This window comes from Pongo abelii, chromosome 19, assembly GCF_028885655.2.
Source record: "Pongo abelii isolate AG06213 chromosome 19, NHGRI_mPonAbe1-v2.0_pri, whole genome shotgun sequence".
Classification (NCBI taxonomy): Eukaryota; Metazoa; Chordata; class Mammalia; order Primates; family Hominidae; genus Pongo; species Pongo abelii.
The window spans coordinates 73,313,458-73,335,123 of NC_072004.2; the positions used below are offsets into that span (position 1 = coordinate 73,313,458).

A 21,666-nucleotide genomic window follows, 5' to 3' on the forward strand; every position below is an offset into this window, starting at 1 on the left:
CCAGAAGTCTCCCACAACAGGCAGAGCCTGGCCCCACCACACGGCCCCAAAAGAACTTTTACACCAGAATTCTGCAAGTTTTCTTTGGCTTTCTTTTCTTGCCTTACTCATTGGATAGTAACCAATTTGAAGGTCAGAAATGGAGGTTTTCACCCTCTTTTCCACAGTTACATACATACACACACACACACAGACACACGCATGCCCATACAGAATACCACACAACTGGGCACAAAGTGTCCCCTCAATCATTAACCTTATTGTTTTGTTTTGTTTTTGAGACAGAGTCTCACTCTGTCACCCAGGTTGGAGTGCAGTGGCGCGATCGTGGCTCACTGCAAGCTCTGCCTCCCAGGTTCATGCCATTCTCCTGCCTCAGCCTCTTGAGTAGCTGGGACTACAGGTGCCCGATACCACGCCCGGCTAATTTTTTTGTATTTTTAGTAGAGACAGGGTTTCACCATGTTAGCCAGGATGGTCTCGATCTCCTGACCTCGTGATCTGCCCGCCTCGGCCTCCCAAAGTGCTGGGATTACAGGCATGAGCCACTGCGCCCGGCCCATTAACCTTATTGTTATTCACTGCCTCCCAGAACTGGTTCCCAGCATAATGCACTGGAAAGAGCACAGGGCTTCAGCCTCACACAAATCTTTGAATCTGGGCTCTGCCCCTTCCTTTTGTTGTGTGACCTTGGGTAAGTTGCTTGACCTCTCAAAGCTTCATTTTCCTCATTTGTATGTGGGGAATAGTGCATGGCACTTAGTAGGAGTGTGGCAAATGATAGTCATTAATGATTATTGTTGTTGCTGCTGAGAGCCAGCAAGATCAGATGGTCTACAGGACCCAGGGCTGGGTTTTTATTTTCCTTCCCTTTTAATTTAGTTGTCTTCTTCTCCCATCTGCCCGCTCTGTGTCTTTCCTGTCACCTGTCTATGGGTCGGCCTGCCTCTCCCTCCAGGCTGGCTTTCTCCTCTCAGAGAGCTCGGCTGTTGCTGACTCTCACAGGGTATGGGCTGTGCCTTGCACACCATCAGTCAATAAAGATAAATTACAAAATCATTTGTTTTATTTGTTCTTGTTACCTTGAGGGCTGTCTGAAATTGCCTTTCTTTTGAAAGCCACATTTGCATATCTCTATGCTGGAGTCAAAGGCTGCAGCTGTGGTTTCAATACAATTTAAATATTAATAAAACCTCCTAAACCTTTAGCTGTTTTTTAAAAAAGCAGTCTTGCCCTTCTGCTCCTAGATTGCTAATATAATCTTTGTCCTTTGCATTGTACAGCAGTCCCCCCTTATCTGCGGGGCATATGTTCCAAGACCACAAGTGGATGCCTGAACCCTCGGATAGTACCAAACCCTATACATATTATGTTTTTCCCTATACATACATACCTATGATAAAATTTAATTTATAAATTGGGCACAGTAAGAGATTAACAACAATAACTAATAATAAAATAGAACAAGTCAAACAATACTTAGAATGGTGTACAATTTAAAACGAGTGACTGGTTTCCGGAATTTTCCTTTTAATATTTTTGGACCATGGTTGACCATAAGTAACTGAAATCAAAACCATGGATGAGTTGGGGGACTACTGTCTTTGCTTAAAGGGCCTTTTTGAAGTTAACTGAAGCCAGCTGTTGCAACCTTGTAGCAAAGAACCACTTACCAGCCCACAAACCTTATTTATCCTTAACAAGCCCAATATTCACTACAGACAAAATAATAGACCACAGGTAACATTTTATACCAATTAGCAGCCCCTTACACTAAGTCATTTGTTCTCAAACTTGAGCCTGTTGCAGATTCACAGGTTGCTGGCCCCACCTGTCTGGGATTCAGTGGGTTTGGGAATTTGCATATCTAACAAATTCCTAGGTGACGGTGTTGCCCCCTCACACTCCTATCAGGGGATCATGCTTTGAGAGCCTTTGCACTGAACTGTAAATGTTAAGCTGTCATATCATTTTGAGTCCTTGAAACCATGTCTCCACAGTTCATATTCCCCAGCCACCAGAGTCGGGAGGATCTCTCTCCAGATCTTGATTCCTTCCAGTCCCTTAAACAATTGCTTACATTTTCCTGATCCTCCAGACATTCAGGATCAGCCTGTCTACACCTCCCCAATCCCTGCTCTCCATAGGAGCTGTTTCTAGTTTTCCTTAATTTTCTATTTGGCCAGATTCGTTGCTTTAATTTTCTCCTTGTTACAGGCAGAGTTACAGGCTGTTCAAGAAAACCAGTCATCACTGTAGTGGAAGGGGTTGCCGGCTCAGCCATTTTCCAGTAGTCTTTGATAAGTGAGCCCCCACATTCCCTGGGCAGCAGGCCCCATTCTCTGGGGCTTCTTTGCATAAATCTGCAGCTCCCCCTCATCCTGCCATTCTCTGTGTGCCGTCTGCCTCTGGGGCTGACCTTATCTGCTCCTTGCAGCCTTCAGAGGACACATTCTGGGCAGTTTGGCTCCTTCTGCTCCAACCACCCCAACACTGATTCTTTTCTTTTTCTCCTGCATGTTTTTGAGGTGATACTTTGTTGATGATTCTGGTTGCATTTTTTAAGAGGGACATAATCTGCCAGAGCTCTTCTCTAGGCCCCCTCCCTGTGCCTGCATGATAATCCTTTCTCCTCCTTCCTTTCCAGCTTCTTTGTAGAAGTTTGTTTTGTAAAATGAGATAAAGGCAGTACAGGAACTAGTTCCCAAGTGCTGCTGTGCCCAGAGAGGGCTAGAGATTGTGGGGTGGAAAAGTGGGAGGGAATCTTAAAGTCAGAGGTCAAAGCAACGTGGATTAACTCCATCATCAGGTAGCACTCTTAACCTGGGCCAGGCACCATGAGGCCAGGGCCTGAACTTGACTTCTGGGAAAGGTTATGCAGAGCTTGAAACAGATGGGGTATATATTTGTTAGGAGACCTTAGAGACAATTACAGAAAACTTTAATGTATTTTAGTCATCTTTGCTTTCACTCACTATTCCTGAAAAGGCAGGCTGTACTAGATGGATACTGCTTTTCCTATTAACCCATCAGTGATGGGGTCAGAAGGCTGAGGCCTGGCTTGCCCGCAAGGCTCAGTAGCACTTCTGCTTGCTTCCCGCCTGCCTTTACTGCTAACACCGAGACTCATCAACTCGCTGGCAGGTAGACAGGGAGCTGGCATGGGCCCTAGGGAAGTCAAGCTGTAGGTGAGGATGAACTGGAAGGCTTTGACAACTAAGATACACAGTCATAAGCTGGGAGGCCAGAGAGAAGTGGAAATAGCAGCCATGATCCACTCCTGTAAGACCCTTTGCCTGACATGGGGCTGCTTTTACTGTCTCCTACCATGGCCCAAAAGGGAAGTGAGTGCGAGTTCCCCTCAAAATCTAGTTCTCTCTCCAAATTCCCTTAAGGCTTGAACCTTCTGTCCCGGGGTCAGTGACAGAGGCAGATGGAAAGCTGATGATGGAACAGAAAGGTGGCTTTGGATCTCCATGTAGTCATTTATTAGCTGTGCAAATCTGAGTAAAATCTTACAAACAAGGAACTTGAGATTCAACTCCCATTTTTCCAATGAGGTAACAAATACCCACTTCATAGGGCTATGATGAAGACTGATATAAAATGTAATATTGGCAGTTAGCTCCATTTTCTCTATCTTCCTTCACTGTTTCCAGCAAATACAGCAGGACTGAATTATGTGATGACTTCATTCTCTTTGCTCAAAAAGGATTCCAATCTCTGAGCAGTGTGAGGACCAGGAAATAATGGTAGAGAGTGTCATCTGTGGATTAAGCATGTTAAATACAAGTGGTAGGCAGAATTCTAAAGATGTCCTCCCTTGATTGCTGTCTTCTGGTTATTCATTCCAACACTAATCTAGGTACTGCTGTGAAGGGACTTTGCAGCTATAATTAAGGCTATGGACCTTAAGATATGAAGATCACTTTGGATTACCAAGTGGGTGCAATCTAATCACTTGAGCCCTTAGAAACAGAGAAATGTCTCTGGCAGGAGTTAGAAAGATACAGTAGTCAGCAAGATTCAGTGTGAGAAAAACTTGACCACCCATTGCTGGTTTTGAAGATGGAGGCAGACAGGCCAGGAGCCTAGGAATGTGGGGAGCCTCAAGAAGCTGAGAATGATGCCCAGCCAACAGCCGGCGGGAAACAGGGATCTTAGTCCTAAAACTGCAAGGACCCAGAGCCTCTAGAAGGGAACACGCCCTGCCCTGCGAACACCTTTATTTTGGCCTCATGAAACCTGAAACAAAGAAACAGTTGAGCCACCTCAGACTTCTGACCTTCCAACAATTTGTTTTGGCAGCAACACGAAATACAAAAGGTATTTAAGCTGCCTCAATAAATCCTAGGAGGTAGATACTATCATTACCCCCATTTTACAGAGTGGGAGACTGAAGCACAGTGAAAAGGCTCTGAGAAAGTCGGCTGGCCTAAGTCTCAAGAACAGTCATTTGTGGTGGAAGTGTTTGCTACCAAGTTTATTTGCAGTGTTAACAGCACAACATTTACAAAACGTATTTTGTACAATCAAGTCTTCACTGCCCTTGCACACTGGGGGGGCTAGGGAAGACCCAGTCCTTCCAACAGCTATAAACAGTCCTGGATAATGAGTTTATGAAAAACACTTTTTCTTCCTTCAGCAAGCCAAATTATTTATGAAGCTGTATGGTTCAGCAATAGGGAGCAAAGGGAAAAAAAAATACCTCAAAGAAAGCAACAGCTTCCTTCCTGGTGGGATCTGTCATTTTATAGATATGAAATATTCATGCCAGAGGTCTTATATTTTAAGAGGAATGGATTATATACCAGAGCTACAATAATAAACATTTTACTTATTACTAATGAGGAATTAGAAGACTGTCTTTGGAAACCGGTTCTTGAAAATCTTCTGCTGTTTTAGAACACATTCTTTAGAAATCTGGCAAATATATCTCAGACTTTCAGAAATCTCTTCTAGTTTCAGTTTCCTTTTTTTTTTTTTTTTTTTGAGCCACAGTCTCACTGTCACCCAGGCTGGAGTGCCATGGTATGATCTTGGCTCACTGCAACCTCCACTTCCCGGGCTGAAGCGATTCTCCTGCCTTAGCCATCTGAGTAGCTGGGATTACAGGCGTCCACCCCCATGCCCGGCTAATTTCTGTATTTTTAGTAGAGATGGGGTTTCACCATGTTGGCCAGGCTGGTTTCGAACTCCTGACCTCCAGTGATCTGCCCACCTTGGCCTCCCAAAGTGCTGGGATTACAGGCGTGAGCCACCATGCCCAGGTTTCAAGTTTCCTTTTCATTTCTAATACCTGCCTCAGAATTTCCTCCCCAATGTTCCACTCCAACATTTGAGAACTGCCCAAGGACTATTCTGATTTTAAGTCACATAATTGATCCCAAGCACTCTCCTTCCATTGAAGGGTCTGACTCTCTGCCTTTGTGAACACAGGGTTTTAGAGAAGCAAATTTAGGGAAACCAGCTATTCTCTTGAAGCCAAGACACTCTGTGCTTCCAGCCCTAAGCCAACAGCCTGAATAGAAAGAATAGGGCTGATAAATAATGAATCAGCATCTTGCTCAATTGGTGGCGTTTAAATGGTTTTAAAATCTTCTCAGGTGAAAAATTACCACAATTTTGTGCTCATGGCAGATTTCAAAGAGAAACTTCAAGCAGAAAATCTTTAAGGGACCCTTGCATAGCCAGAAGTCCTTTTCAGGCTGATGCACATAAAATATTTAGTAGCCAGGACAGTGGAAGGACTGAAGAGTGAGAGGAGCTCCCAGGGCCTGGAAAGGCCACTTTGTAAGCTCATTCTAGGGGTCCTGTGGCTCTGTACCTGCGGCTGGCTGCAGTCAGTAGTGGCTGTGGGGGATCTGGGGTATCAGGTAGGTGTCCAGCTCCTGGCACTGGTAGAGTGCTACACTGTCCAACACCCACTCTCGGGTCACCACAGGTGCCTCACACATCTGCCCAATTGCTGGAGACAGAGAACACAAGCAGAGATTAGTGTCAATTCATTCTCCTGGACCAGGCTCTAATCAATCGACTCCAGGGTCCTGGTTGTATGAGTTCTTAGGATTAATGAGGTAGAAGCCATTTTTTTTTTTTTTTTTGAGACGGAGTCTTGCTCTGTCGCCCAGGCTAGAGTGCGATGGCGCAATCTCGGCTCATTCAACCTCCGCCTCCTGGGTTCAAGCAACTCTCCTGTCTCCGCCTCCTGAGTAGCTGGAATTACAGGCACATGCCATCACACCCAGCTAATTTTTGTATTTTTAGTAGAGACGGGGTTTCACAATGTTGGCCAGGCTGGTCTCGAACTCCTGACCTCAGGTGATCCACCCACCTTGGCCTCCCAAAGTGCTGGGATTACAGGCATGAGCCACTGCGCCTGGCTTTTTTTTTTTTTTTTTTTTTGAGACGGAGTCTTGCTCTTGTTGCTCAGCCTGGAATGCAATGGCACGATCTCAGCTCACTGCAACCTCTACCTCCTGGGTTCAAGCAATTCTCCTGCCTCAGCCTCCCAAGTAGCAGGGATTACAGGTGCCTGCCACCACACCAGGCTAATTGTTTTTTTCTTTTTTTTCAGATGGAGTCTTGCTGTCACTCAGGCTGGATTGTTATGGTGCGATCTCAGCTCACTGCAACCTCAACATCCTGGGTTCAAGTGATTCTCCTGCCTCAGTCTCCCAAGTAGCTGGGACTACAAGTGCGTGCCACCATGCCTGGCTAATTTTTTTTAGTATTTTTAGTAGACATGGGGTTTCGCCACGTTGGCCAGGCTGGTCTCAAATTCCTGATGTCAGGTGATCCACCCTGAGGCGGAGGCAGGAGAATCATTTAAACCCAGGAGGCGGAGGTTGCAGTGAGCCAAGACTGGGCCACTGCACTCCAGCCTGCTAGGTGACAGAGTGAGACTCCACCTCAAAAAAAAAAAAAAAAAAAAAAAGGCAATGCTTCAGGACATAAGGCCTTGCTCTGAAGAGGCCCTAGGAGTGACTGCTGGTGATGGTGAAAGCCCACAGCCTCTGGCAACTGTATTAACATGAACTTCAATCTGTTAAAGGAAAGCCACCAGGAAAACAGCATTGTAATTTAACGATGTGAAAAAATGTATGTAATATCTTAAGGAAAAAAGCAAAACAGTGTAATTATGATCACATTTTATAAAATACACATGTGTATATATACACACATATGCCTGGTGGAATTTTATGGTGATCATCTCCAAGTGGTGAAATTACTGGGATTATTTTATTGTTTTTGTGTAAATTTATACTTTCTTTTTTTTTTTTGAGACACGGTCTTGCTCTGTCGCCCAGGCTGGAGTGCAGTGGTGTGATCATGGCTCACTGAAGCATCGACCTCCTGAGCTCAAGTGATCCTCCCACCTCAGCTTCCCAAGTAGCTGCGACTACAGGCATCTGCCACCACACCCAACTATTTTTAAATTTGTTGTACAGATGAAGTCTCCTTATGTTGCCCAGGCTGGTCTCGAACTTCTAGGTTCCCACCTTGGCCTCCATCTTGACCTCCCAAAGTGCTGGAATTATAGGCATGAGCCACCATGCCCGGCCTTGATTTATATTTTTGTGATGAACATTCATATCTTACGCCCACCCCATGGAAACAGTTCATGTATTACTTTTACAATATAAAACAAACAACAATAAAAACATCAAAAAGACATTTTAGCCATTCATTCAACAAATATTTAAAATGTGCCAAGAACTGTGCTACTCAGGCACCAGGTAATGAGTGATAAACCAAACCCATGCAAAAGGACCCCATATAGCACAGGTACATGCAGGCACCTTACCATGGAAGCCATTGTCCTCTGTCCAGGCATCTGGCTGCACAACCACAATTGGGTGGACACCCTGGATCCCCAGGAAGGAAAGAGCATTGAAAGTGTCAAAGCAGGACTACTGGAACTGTCACTTCATCATTTTTTTTGTTTTTGAGACAGGGTCTTGCTCTGTCACCCAGGCTGGAGTGCAGTGGTGTGATCTCAGCTCACTGCCACCTCTGCTTCCTGGGCTCAAGCAATCCTTCCACTTCAGCCTCCCAAGTAGCTGGAACTACAGATGCGTACCACCACCCCTGGCTAATTTTTTTGTATTTTTGGTAGAGACAGGGTTTTGCCATGTTGCCCAGGCTGGTCTCAAACTCCTGGGCTCAACTTCACCCCCGGGATTATAGGCATGAGCCACCACACTCGGCCTTGGCTAATTTTTAATAATTTTTTTGTAGACATGAGGTCCTACTGTATTGCCCAGGCTGGTCTTCAGCTCCCAGGCTTAAGTGATTCTCCCACCTTGGCCTCCCAGTGTTGTGATTACAGGGGTGGGGCACTAGGCCCAGCCCATCATTTCTCTCTTTTTTTTTTTTTTTGAGACTGAATCTCGCTCTGTCGCCCGGGCTGGAGTGCAGTGGCACGATCTTGGCTCACTGCAACCTCCACCTCCGGGGTTCAAGCGATTCTCCTGCCCCAGCCCCTCAAGTAGCTGGGACTACAGGCGTGCGCCACTACGCCCAGCTAATTTTTGTATTTTTTGTAGATACAGGGTTTTGCCATGTTGGTTGGCCAGGATGGTCTCGATCTCTTGACCTCGTGATCTGCCCACCTCAGCCTCCCAAAGTGCTGGGATTATAGGTGTGAGCCACCGCACCTAGCTTTTTTGTCTTTTTTTTTTTTTTTTTTAAGACAAAGTCTCACTCTGTCACCCAGTCTGGAGTGCAGTGGTGCAATCCTGGCTCACTGCAACCTCTGCCTCCCAGGTTCAAGCGATGCTCACACCTCAACTTCCCAAGTAGCTGGCATTATGGGCATGCTCCACCAGGCCCGGCTACTTTTTTTTTTTTTAGTAGAGATGGGGTTTCACCATGTTGGCCAGGCTGGTCTCAAACTCCTGACAAGTGATCCACCAGCCTTGGCCTCCCAAAGTGCTGGGATTACAGGCATGAGCCACCATGCCCAGCCTCCAGCCCATCATTTCTTGATGATTTGTTGAAACACAGTATGCTGGGGCAGTCATAGAGAGGAGGGGGAGGGACATATGGCAAAAAGAGTTAGAGGGAGAGTCTTCCCTCAGCATATTTAATATGTGCAGTTCTCAAATCCTTACCCATCCCTTACAGATGGAGTCTTCTGGCACAGGTATGTGGGCAGAGAAGACTTCTGAGGCTACAGTAGGGGCTTCCATAGGGACTGACAGGTGCCAGTCTTGCTCAATCACAGGAGAGAATATTGTGTCCTCCCTCTCTGACAGGGCACCCAATACTTACTGTGCCAAGGGTGAATGATGAAAGCTCCTTCACCACAGAAGCACCACACAGCTGTACTATCCATTCCAGTTGATCTAAACAGGACATTTAGATGTAAAATCACTGCAGTAATCTGCATACTTAACCCAGGCCCTCTACCCTACACTCTCCGGATGAAGGCTTATAGCAAGACCTCTCAATGGGAGAGTCTGTCTCTCTGCTCCAAAGGACAATGGTCTTAAAATAGTAGGGGTATGGATTTTAAGTCAATTTGCCACTGATATGCCATGTACTCTGGTTATCAGTCTCCATAAGGCCACTTGGTATAAGGTTTGATAGTCTCTCAAATAAAACGCTTGAAAGAAAAAAAAAATCGAAAATCTAATTTCCATTAATTTGCTAAATTGCTGGCTAAGACACTGTGTGAAAAAACACCCACCTTCCTTCCCTCCCTTCCTCCCTTCATCCTAATTCTGTGTTGGTAATTGATAATCACGGCCACTGAAAATACCATACTTGGTGGTAATTGCTGTAAATGTCAAGAGATGGGAAGATAATTCATCCAGTCAAAAAAATACACGTTATCCTGGTTAGAGACTGAGCAGGGAAAGGCTACATGCTGAGCTGGAATCCATATACTCAGGGGAATAAAAATCAGAAGAGACTATGGAGATATTCTCTGTGTACCTGGAAAATCAGAACTGCCCAATGGGCTTTGTTGGATGTGTTCTTCAAGACATTCATGTATGTTGCTCTTTCCCATCAGCCCATTTCTGGGAATTGCTGAGGTGCTCCTGTCTGTCTGACTGAACGAAGGTTGACTAACTCACCCCCAAAATAATACTTCCTGGAAACCCCGGTTTCCACTATACCAAAGTAAAAAAACACTGAGAAATCCTTGAGTGGAACTTGGAAATTTCATAAAAATCCAATTGATAACTAATAAAGAGGATGGAAGCAAAATTACATTGCAGTCAGGTTTTCTTGCTGTCACTCATCTGCCTGTGACCAGATGCTAAGGCCTTTCTCTAAGGTGTAAGAGGACCTAAGTCCCTGGGCAGAAGCAGGCACAGGAGGCAAAAGTGGGTAGCTTTTACTGTGAAAAGAACAAACCAAATTTATACACACACCAAGGCCTTTGTGCTCCGCAACTCCAGAGGTGAGCTTTATAGCAGTCCTAAGCATAACATTGTATGCAGTGTCAAGTTTAATTAGAAAATGTTCACGGAGAGGGCTGGGCAGAGTGGCTCACGCCTGTAATCCTAGCACTTTGGGAGGCTGAGGCGGGTGGATCATGAGGTCAGGAGATCGGGACCATATTGGCTAACACGGTGAAACCCCGTCTCTACTAAAAAAAATACAAAAAATTAGTCGGGCGTGGTGGCACACGCCTGTAGTCTCAGCTATTTGGGAGGCTGAGGCAGGAGAATCACTTGAACCTGGGAGGTGGAGGTTGCAGTGAGCCGAGATCGCGCCATTGCACTCTAGCCTGGGCGACAGACTTGACCTCAAAAAAAAAGAAGAAAAAAAAAGAAATGTTCACCGAGAATCTTCCCCTGCTCTGGGCCCGTCCACGGTGGGCCAGCTACTGTGCTTTCTTCTATGTAAGTAAATTAAGATGGTTTAGGAAGAGGAGAACTCCTTCTTGATTTTTACATATCCAAAGTTATTTTCTCACTAATACGTTGGCACCAACAGCAGCTCAACGCCATCTGAACACATAACAAACTGAATCCTAACTATTCACCACCTTCATGCTCTTGAGAAGGGGGACAAGGTATAGCTTTTTTTTTGCCATAGGATAACATTTAGGTGCTGTTTTGTTTGGAGGGTGGTAGAGAAATAGAATAGCCTCAAGAACATCTCAGCAATCTGAGGAACCCCCATCGTGGGATCTTGCTTATAATACTCCACTATGTAAGACAAAGGTGGTGCTGGAACTCTGGAGTTCTCCCAGGCTCTTACCTGTGGGCATGTTGGTGAAGGGCCCATAGCAACAGATTTCTAGCCCCCTGAAGATCTGGAAGAAGAGAGGAAGAGAGAGGGACAGGGGAATGGAGAGAAGGAATATCTAGTTATAAAAGAATATTGGCTTTTATTCAAAAAATAGACTTTCAAAAAGGAAGAGCTTTTCTTTTTCTTCTGTTCACCACCTGATGATTTCTGCTGCTACTTCCCAGGGACAAGCCAGTCCAATGTCCAGAACACTACAGGATTTCAGAAGATCTTTTTGAAGTGCATATGTAGTTGACCTGCACTCTATAGGCATTCTTTGTCATTCAAGGACTGAGCATCTCACTTTTGTCACCAATCAGGCCAAGGCTTCTCCCTAATGATCTCTGCAGGTGCTTTAACTTGTTAGATACGAGGGAAAAAAGGTCCTTCTGTATGTTTAATAAGAGGCTTGGATAGCTAGAAACTCAAAGTTATTGGCTGAAGTTTGATGTTTATCCAGACTTGGTACCTCAAGTACTCACCATGACCCCATCAACAGAGGGGTCTATGTTGATTTTAGGTGTACATGCTCCTTGTCTCCTCTGACTTTTTTTTTTTTGAGACGGAGTCTCTCTCTGTCACCTAGGCTGGAGTGTAGTGGTGCGATCTGGGCTCACTGCAACCTCTGCCTCCAGGGTTCAAGCGATTCTCCTGCCTTAGCCTCCTGAGTAGCTGGGATTACAGGCGCGCACCACCACGCCCGGCTAATTTTTGTATTTTTAGTAGAGACAGGGTTTCACCATGTTGGTCAGGCTGATCTCAAACTCCTGACTTCGTGATCTGCCCGTCTCGGCCTTCCAAAGTGCTGGGATTACAGGCATAAGCCACTGCGCCCGGCCCTCTCTGACTTTCTTCTAGCCCCCTAAACATCTGTTCTTTCCTTCTCACTACTCTGAGAATGGCCATTGCATCTTTAGGCCACCTAAGCAGTTTTTAATCTAGAAGTGAAGCCAGGTTCTGCCTCTCCTCATTGAACTAGTCTGACTGCCTGGTTTCCTGAAGACACAGATCACACTGCACTGCCTCTTCCACTTACAGGGCTTGGCAACACTGTTCAAAACAACTTTCTGTGATAGTCACAATGTTCTATATCTATGCTAATAAGGTAGCCATGAATCACATATAGTTATTGAGCACTGGAGATGTGGTTAGGGTGAATGAAGAACTAAACTTCATATTTTAACTTTTTTCTTTTTTTTTTTTAAGAGATGAGGTCTCATTCTGTCACTCAGGTTGGAGTACAGTGGCACGATCATAGCTTGCTGCAGTATTGAACTTCTGGGCTCAAGCAATCCTCTCGCCTCAGCCTCCTAAGTAGCTGGGACTACAAGTGCACACCACCACGACTGGCTAATTTGTAAAATTTAAATTTAAACAGTCCCATGTGGCTGGTGGCAACAGTGTGGGACAGTGCAAATTCTCATAAACACACTGGCATAGGTTCTTAGCAAATAACTTGGGTATCACTTAAAAATAAACCCTAAAATTGTATCATTTGGATGGATATGATTTGGGTGACTCTCAGTGTCTTGACCTTCCCATTGCAATAAAAAGAAAATTGCCGAGGCCTAAAATTCACCTGGCTTCAAAGAGACTGCGATAGAGAAAAAAATCAGGAAGCTAAAAATACACGGATGGCCTTTTAGAAAGTGGTCACCCTCCCCCTTGACAGACAGATGGACGGACACACACACACACACACACACACACACACACACACACACACACACACTCTTACTTTACCGCCAGAGGGAAAAGAAAGGGCAGCAGGACAAGTCCGTGATTTTTTTTTTTTTGAGACGGAGTCTCGCACTGTCACCTGGGCTGGAGTGCAATGGTGCCATCTCAGCTCACTGCAACCTCCACCTCCTGGGTTCAAGCGATTCTCCTGCCTCAGCCTCCCTAGTAGCTGGGATTACAGGTGCACACCACCACACCTGGCTAATTTTTTGTATTTTTAGTAGAGATGGGGTTTCACTATGTTGGCCAGGCTGGTCTTGAACTCCTGACCTCATGATCCACCCGCCTCAGCCTCCCAAAGACAAGTCTGTTTGTTTTAAGGGATAGCATCCATCTGTGCCAATCTCACTATCTGTATGAATAAACTGCACCCCCAACCTGTTGATAGGACCTGCATGCTCATAATGCTAGAAGTTCTCCCCAGGCGGCCAGCTGGAGCCAAATGCTGACATGAAAATTACAAAAGATTAGGAATGTTTATATCCAGGCTAACACTCAGTGATGAGGATGTCTAGTTATGAGATAAGAAATTTGAAGTTTCAGGCTTGGCGTAGTGGCTCATGCCTGTAATCCCAGCACTTTGGGAGGCCGAGGCTGGCGGATCACGAGGTCAAGAGATGGAGACCACCCTGTCTAACACGGTGAAAACCCGTCTCTACTAAAAATACAAAAAATTAGCTGGGCATGGTGGCGGGCACCTGTAGTCCCTACTACTCGGGAGGCTGAGGCAGGAGAATGGTGTGAACCCAGGAGGTGGAGTGGAGCTGGTAGTGAGCCGAGACCGTGCCACTGCACTCCAGCCTGGGTGACATAGCGAGACCCTGTCTCAAAAAAAAAAAATAAATTTGAAGTTTCAGGCTGGGCGTGGTGGCCTGTAATCCCATCACTTTGGGAGGCCGAGGTGGGTGGATCACTTGAGGTCGGGAGTTCAAGACCAGCGTGACCAACATGGAGAAACCCCATCTCTACTAAAAATACAAAATCAGCTGGGCGTGGTGGCACATGCCTGTAATCCTAGCTACTTAGGAGGCTGAAGCAGGAGAATCACTTGAACCCTGGAGGCAGAGATTGCGGTGAGCCGAGATCACACCATTGTACTCCAGCCTGGGCAAGAAGAGCGAAACTTTGTCTTAAAAAAAAAAAAAGAAATTTGAAGTTTCACCTCTACATATACATTTCTCTTCCAGAGAAAAATACTATGGTGACATTTAGTATCTTCAGAATGTCATTACTTTGACCACATACTTTCCATTATTGCTATTCTGCATGGAGGAAAAAATCCAAAGCACTAGAATTTCTTTTTAAAGAGGGGAAGAATCTGGTGCTAATACTGCCTAGCATACAGTGGAGGAAAAACAGAGGACTGGCTCACATGGTGCTCCCCTGTGGTAAAGGCAGAAGCAGAAATAAGGCCAGCAGCTTTTCTTGGCATCTGGAACAATTACTTGATAGGCTCAGAAGGTAAAAACAGGCTGACCTCAAGAGTTCAAAACTCCAGGCTTCACTTGTGATCATGTCCCAAAGCAGTTTTCCTTAGGAAATTACCTCTACTGGTTCCCTCTTAAGTTTCTAAAAAGGGACAGAAAGTGCTCAGTAGAAGGATGTTTTGTTTTGTTTTGAGACAAGGTCTCACAATGTTGGCCAGGCTGGAGTGCAGTAGCACCATCATGGCTCACTGCAGCCTCGACCTCCCAGACTCAAGCATTCTTCTCACCTCAGCCTCCTGAGTAGCTGGGAATACAGGAGTGCACTACAACACCCAATTAATTTTTAAATTTTTTTGTAGAGACAGGGTCTTACTATGTTGCCCAGGCTAGTCTTGAACTCCTGGGCTCAAGTGATCATCCTGCCTTGGCCTCCTAAAGTGCTGGGATTACAGGAGTGAGCCGCTGTGCCCAGCTGGGATTTTTTTTTTTTTTTTGAGATGAAGTCTCCCTCTTGTCCCCAGGCTGGAGTGCAGTGGCGCAATCTTGGCTCACTGCAACCTCTGCCTCCCGGGTTCAACCGATTCTCTAGCCTCAGCCTCCCGAGTAATCCCGAGCTGGGATTACAGGCGCTTACCACCAAGCCCAGCTAATTTTTGTATTTTTAGTAGAGATGGAGTTTTACCATGTTGGCCAGGCTGGTCTCGAACTCCTGACCTCAGGTGATCCACCCACCTTGGGCTCCCAAAGTGCTGGGATTAGAGGCGTGAGCCACCACGACCAACCTGGGATGTTCTGAAATGCCTGGTAGTGCACACTTGAAAAAGGAAGAAAAGCAGACTGGGAACATAGCACTTAGGGAGCTGAGAAAGCAGCCAGCTCAGGCCTGACAGGTAGGTGTGAAATCTTGTAGAGTTCTCCCTGAGAGGAAGTCAGAGTTCTGGCTAAGTCATCTGCTACAATATGATCAGGAGAAAGTCACTGAGTCTTCTTGGGTCTCATCTGCAAAGTTGTTAGAATGCTCCATTTTTTTCCCCTCTGTGAAGCCTTCAACAACTTTTCAAGAAACTATAGTATTGTTGTTAAGAGTTTAGACTTGGAGGCTGGGTGCAGTGGCTCATGCCTGTAATCCCAGCACTTTGGGAAGTCGAGGCGGGTGGATCACTGGAGGCCAGGAGATCAAGGCCAGCCTGGCCAACATGGCAAAACCCCATCTCTAATAAAAGTATAAAAATTAAGGCTGGGCGTGGTGGCTCACCCCTGTAATCCCAGCACTTTGGGAGCCTGCGGCGGGCGGATCATCTGAGGTCAGGAATTTGAGACCAGCCTGGCCAACATGTTGAAACCCTGTTTCTACTAAAAATACAAAAAATTATCTGGGTGTGGTGGCATGTGCCTGTAATCCCAGCTATTTGGGAGGCTAAGGCACGAGAATCACTTGAACCTGGGAGCTGGAGGCTGTAGTGAGCTGAGATTGCGCCACTGCACTCCAGACTGGCCAACAGAATCAGACAAAAAATTAGCTAGTTGTTGTGGCACATGCCTGTAATCCTAGCCACTTGGGAGGCCAAGGCACAAGAATTGAACAAGGCTTGAACTTGGAAGGTGAAGGTCGCAGTGAGCAGAGATAGCGGCACTGCACTCCAGCCTGGGTGACAGAGTAAGACTCTGGCCCGAAAAATAAATTAACAAAGAATTTAGACTTGGAGCTAGACTTCCTGAGTTCAACTTCTAGTTCCATCACTTATTAGCTGTGTGACTTTGAGCAACTTATTCAACCTCTCTGAGCCTCAATTTTCACATCTGTAATATAGGCATAATTACAGTACATAGCTCATAGAGCTGTCATAAAATTGTTAATTAGTTAAAACATGGTTGGGCCTTTAGAGCAGTCCTGGCATAAAGTGATCTTTTTTTTTTTTTTTTTTTTTTTTGAGACCTTCTGTCTGTCGTCCAGGCTGGAGTGCAGTGGCGCAATCTCCGTTCACTGCAGTCCCCACCTCTTGGGCTCAAGAGATACTCTCAACTCAGCCTTCCGAGTAGCTGAAACTACAAGTACATGCCACCACGCCTGGCTAATTTTTGTATATTTTTTTTGGTAGAGATGGGGTTTTGCCATGTTGCCCAGGCTGGTATCGAACTCCTTGGCTCAAGCGATCTGCCTGCCTCAGCTTCCCAAAGTGCTGGGATAACAGGAATGAGCCACTGTGCCTGGCCTAGTGAACATTATATAAATTTTAGCTATTATTGGCCGGGCACGGTGGCTCACGCCTATCCCAGCACTTGGGGAGGCCAACGCGGGTGGATCACAAGGTCAGGGGATCAAGACCAGCCTGGGCAAGATGGTGAAACCCTGTCTCTACTAAAAACTACAAAAATTAGCTGGGCGCAGAGGCAGGCGCCTGTCATCCCAGCTACTCAGGAGGCTGAGGCAGGACAATCGGTTGAACCTAGGCGGCAGAGGTTGCAGTGAGCTGAGATCGTGCCACTGCACTCCAGCCTAGGCGACAGAGTGAGACTTTGTCTCAAAAAAAAAAAAAAAAATTTAGCTGTTATTAATCACTTCCTCTTCTATGCTTCCACAGACAGCACTGTGTATGGCCTGCTCACAGCATTTACCACACTGCTTTAGAGAAAGACACCCTAGGCTGGGCGTAGTGGCTCATGCCTATAATCCTAGCACTTTGGGAGGCTGAGTTGGGGGGATCACCTGAGGTCTGGAGTTCGAGACCAGCCTGGCCAACAAGCTGAAACCCTGTCTCTACTAACAATACAAAAAATGAGCCCAGTTGTGGTGGCGCATGAATATATTCCCAGCTACTTGAGATGCTGAGGCAGGAGAATCACTTGAACCCGGGAAGCGAGTTTTCAGTGAGCTGAGATCGCACCACTGCACTCTGGCCTGGGCAACGGAGTGAGACTCCGTCTTGGAAAAAAAAAAAAGAGAGAGCGAGCGAGAGAGAGAGAGAGAAAGACACCCCAGTGAAGTGAAAAGAGCAAAGGCTTTAGATTCTCATCTGCTTAAAGTCCCAGCTCTTCTACTTATCAGCTGAGATCTGAACCCCAGACGGGAATCCAAATTACACAGCCTCTCTAAATCTCTTAGTTTTATCATTCATAAAGTAGAGACAATACTTATTTATGTGGTTGGGATCGAAGAGTGAAAAAAGAACCTGTGTGAAAGTATCTGGCATTGTGTATGTATGTAATAAGTCTTACAAGATGAAGCGGCCCATCTCTGCAAAGGGAGTGGAATACAGAGTGGTGGGGTGAGATTTTTGTCAACTTGAGGGAGAGAGATTTACCTTTCTGTCCTGAGATTCTCTTGCTCGCTTTGGACCTTGGTGGTTTCTTCCATTGACCACATCTCCTCTGACTTCAAAATCATGCTGAAAGAAACCAAACACAAACCATCAGGATCAGAGAAAGAGAAGCTTCCTTCAATGGAAGTGGAGCAGACATGTCATATTTAAGGCATTCAGGCCGGGCGCAGTGGCTCACCCCTGTAATCCTAGCGCTTTGGGATACTGAGGCGGGCAGATCACTTGAGGTCAGGAGTTTGACACCAGTCTGACCAACATGGTGAAACCTCATCTCTACTAAAAATACAAAAAATTAGTTGGGCGTGGTGGCAGGCGCCTGTAATCCCAGCTACTTGGGAGGCTGAGGCAGGAGAATCTTTTGAACCCAGGAGGTGGAGGTTGCAGTGAGCTGAGATGGTGCCACTGCACTCCAGCCTGGGTAACAGAGCGAGACTCCATCTCACATCTCAAAAAATTAAAAAAAAAAAAAAAAAATTAGGCCGGGCGTGGTGGCTCACGCCTGTAATCCCAGGACTTTGGGAGGCCGAGACGGGCGGATCACGAGGTCAGAAGATCGAGATCATCCTGGCTAACACGGTGAAACCCCGTCTCTACTTAAAATACAAAAAAATTAGCCGGGCGTAGTGGCAGGCACCTGTAGTCCCAGCTACTCGGGAGGCTGAGGCAGGAGAATGGCGTGAACCCGGGAGGCGGAGCTTGCAGTGAGCCGAGATCGCGTCACTGCACTCCAGCCTGGGCGACTGAGCGAGACTCCGTCTCAAAAAAACAAATAAACAAATAAAAAAACAAAAATTAGCTGGGCGTGGTGGCATGTGCCTGTAGTCCCAGCTACTTGGGAGGCTGAGGCATGAGAATTGCTTGAATCTGGGAGGCAGAGGTTGCAGTGAGCCAAGATCATGCCACTGCACTCCAGCCTGGGTGACAGAGTGAAACTCTGTCTCAAAAAAAAAAAAAAAAAAAAAAAAAAAAAAAATTAAGGCATTCAGAATTGCCAGGCAGTAGCTGGGCACCAATGGCTCACACCTATAACCCTAGCACTTTGGCACTTTGGGAGGCTGAGGCAGGAGGACAGCTTGAGACCAGGAGCTGGAGACTCAGCTGGGCAACACAGTGAGACCCCTTCTCTACAAAAAAGATACATAAAACTTCAGCCAGGCATAGTTGCATGTGCCTGCAGTCCCAATTTCTTGAAAAGCTGAAGCTGGAGGATCACTTGAGCCCAGGAGTTGGAGGCTGCAGTGAACTATGATCATATCACCACACTCCTGCCTGGGCGACAAAGTGAGATCCTGCTAAAAAAAAACACACACACACACACACATAAAACAAAAGAAAGAAAGAAAAAGAATTGCTGGGCAGAGATTTGACCAAAAGCAAGTAAAATCATTCTTTTTGGTAGATCAGGTGAAATGACTAGGATCTTAGCTGTTGAAATCAATTCACTGAAGCAAATCTTTCATGTGCAGAAATTAACAATCGGCTTTTCACCTCACTGGGACTTAATGTATTTTAATTTTCAACATCTATCTCCTCTCAAAACATTCACTTAGCATTTAGATTAGACTGCTAATACTGTGCTGTTATAAAGGTAACTGAAAAATTCCCTATCTCCTAAATCAATTGTATATTATCATCTAAGGAAATAAAGGCTTTTCGGATTTCCACCGAGAGATTTACAGTTAACACAACCAAAATGATAAGATATACATTCAATGCACTAAAGAAAGTTAGAGGTTTTTCATAATTACTATTATGACTGGTCACGGAGATGAGAATAAAGAATAATGAGACTGGGAGAAATTTGAGGAAGAATGCTCAGAAACAATTCCGACTGAAACTCAGATTGTAGGGAAGGCCTTATGTGTTGCCAAGAGTACTGTGAAGAAAAATAAAGGCAAGAGTATAACCACTGGCTATTACTAGGGGAATATCTGACATTTCCTAGTTACTTGAATGAGGAGTCTAGTGATAAATTTGTCAGAAGACTCCCATGTTTATAGTCCTCCTTGTACCCCTGAGCTTCATACAATGTGTCCAACTGCCTACTTAACTTCTCTATCCAGATGTCTAGTATACATCTCAAAATTCACGCATCTGGCGGGGCACAGTGGCTCACACCTGTAATCCCAGCACTTTGGGAGGCCAAGGTGGGTGGATCACCTGAGGTCAGGAGTTCAGGACCAGCCTGGCCAACATGGTGAAACCCCAACTCTACTAAAAATACAAGTATTAGCCAGGCATTGTGGCAGGTGCCTTTAATCCCAGCTACTCGGGAGGCTGAGGCAGGAAAATCACTTGAACTGGGAGGCGGAGGTTGCAGTGAGCTGAGATCGTGCTACCGCACTCCATGTACTCTAGCCTGGGCAACAGAACGAGATGCTGTCACAACAACAACAACAACGACAACAACAACAACAACAACAGCAAATTCTCGCATCTAAAACAGAGTTCCTGGTTCCATTCCTGCTTCCTGCCTTTCCCACTCCCCCATATTCCCTACCACGCCTTCTTTATCTAATTTAATATTACTAACAAGATCTATTGTTCAAGCCAAAACCCAAGTGTCACTCCTTCAAATTCTCTTTACCTTATCCTCCAAATTCAATCAATTAGCAAGTCCTCTCTTCAAACACATCCCAGACCAACCTTGTTTTTAACCATCTCCACACCACCAATTACCACAAGGATAAAATCTGAATTCCTTACCACCAAATACTATGTGATTTGGCCCTCATCTATGACCTTCTCCCATTCCTTGTGTAATCTCTGCCTCCACACGTAATTTGCAAATTACTCCAGCTACACTGGCCTATATATTATTATTATTATTTATTTTTTTTGAGATGGAGTCTTGCTCTGTTGCCCAGCCTGGAGTGCAGTGGCGCAATCTCAGCTCACTGCAATCTCCGCCTCCTGGGTTCAAGCGATTCTCCTGCCCCAGTCTCCCAAGTAGCTATGATTACAGGCACGTGCCACCATTCCTAGCTGAATTTTTTTTTTTTTTTTTTTTTTTGAGATGGAGTTTCACTCTTGTTGCCCAGGCTGGAGTGCAATGGTGCAATCTCGGCTCACCACAACCTCCACCTCCTGGGTTGAAGTGATTCTCTTGTCTCAGCCTCCCGCGTAGCTGGGATTACAGGCACGTGCCACCATGCTGGGCAAATTTTTGTATTTTTAGTAGAGACAGGGTTTCTACCTCAGGTGATCTGTCCGCCTTGGCCTCCCAAAGTGCTGGGATTACAGGCATGAGCCACCATACCCAGCCGTGCCCAGCTAATTTTTGCATTTTTTAGTAGAGATGGGGTTTTGCCATGTTGGCCAGGCTGGTCTCAAACTCCTGACCTCAGGGGATCTGCCTGCCTCGGCCTCCCAGAGTGCTGGAATTACAGGTGTGAGCCACTGTGCCCGACCCTTTTATCATTATTATTTCTTGAGATGGGAGTCTTGCTCTGTCGTTTAGGCTGGAGTGCAGTGATGCGATCTCGGCTCACTGTAACTCCTACCTTTTGGTTCAAGTGATTCTCCTGCCTCAGCCTCCGGAGTAGCTGGGATTACAGGCATTGGGATTACAGGCATACACCACCACACCACGCTAGTTTTTTGTATTTTTAGTAGAGATGGGGGTTTCACTATGTTGGCCAGGCTGGTCTCGAACTCCTGACCTCAGGTGATTTGCCTGCCTTGGCCTCCCAAAGTGCTGGGATTACAGGCATAAGCCACCACACACGGCCAACATTGGCCTATCTTTTAAAACATAAACCAAGCTCTGGCCGGGCGCGGTGGCTCACACCTGTAATCCCAGCACTTTGAGAGGTTGAGGTGGGTGGATCACTTGAGTTCAGGAGTTTGAGACCAGCCTGACCAACATGGTAAAACCCCATCTCTACTAAAAATAAAAACTAGTTGGGTGTGGTAGCACGCGTGCCTGT

General features: G+C 45.9%; 1 protein-coding gene across 41 annotated transcripts in view; it reads right to left on the reverse strand.

Moving 5' to 3' along the window:
* Positions 1-21,666, reverse strand: part of BRCA1 (BRCA1 DNA repair associated) — a 97,408-nt gene that overhangs the window by 9,470 nt on the left and 66,272 nt on the right. For 24 of the 41 annotated variants that reach the window (XM_003778832.4, XM_054546465.2, XM_054546457.2 and 21 more), the window contains 5 exons: positions 17,720-17,803; positions 11,221-11,275; positions 9,277-9,350; positions 7,808-7,868; positions 4,969-5,968 (listed from right to left, as the gene is read on the reverse strand). In XM_003778832.4, coding sequence (XP_003778880.3) covers positions 5,844-5,968; positions 7,808-7,868; positions 9,277-9,350; positions 11,221-11,275; positions 17,720-17,803 — 399 coding nt within the window. In that variant the 3' untranslated portion in view covers positions 4,969-5,843. Of the gene's footprint in view, positions 1-3,465; positions 3,767-4,968; positions 5,969-7,807; positions 7,869-9,276; positions 9,351-11,220; positions 11,276-17,719; positions 17,804-21,666 lie in introns of those variants that run through there. The other 17 variants (XM_054546473.2, XM_054546472.2, XM_009251711.4 and 14 more) reach the window with 7 other exon arrangements.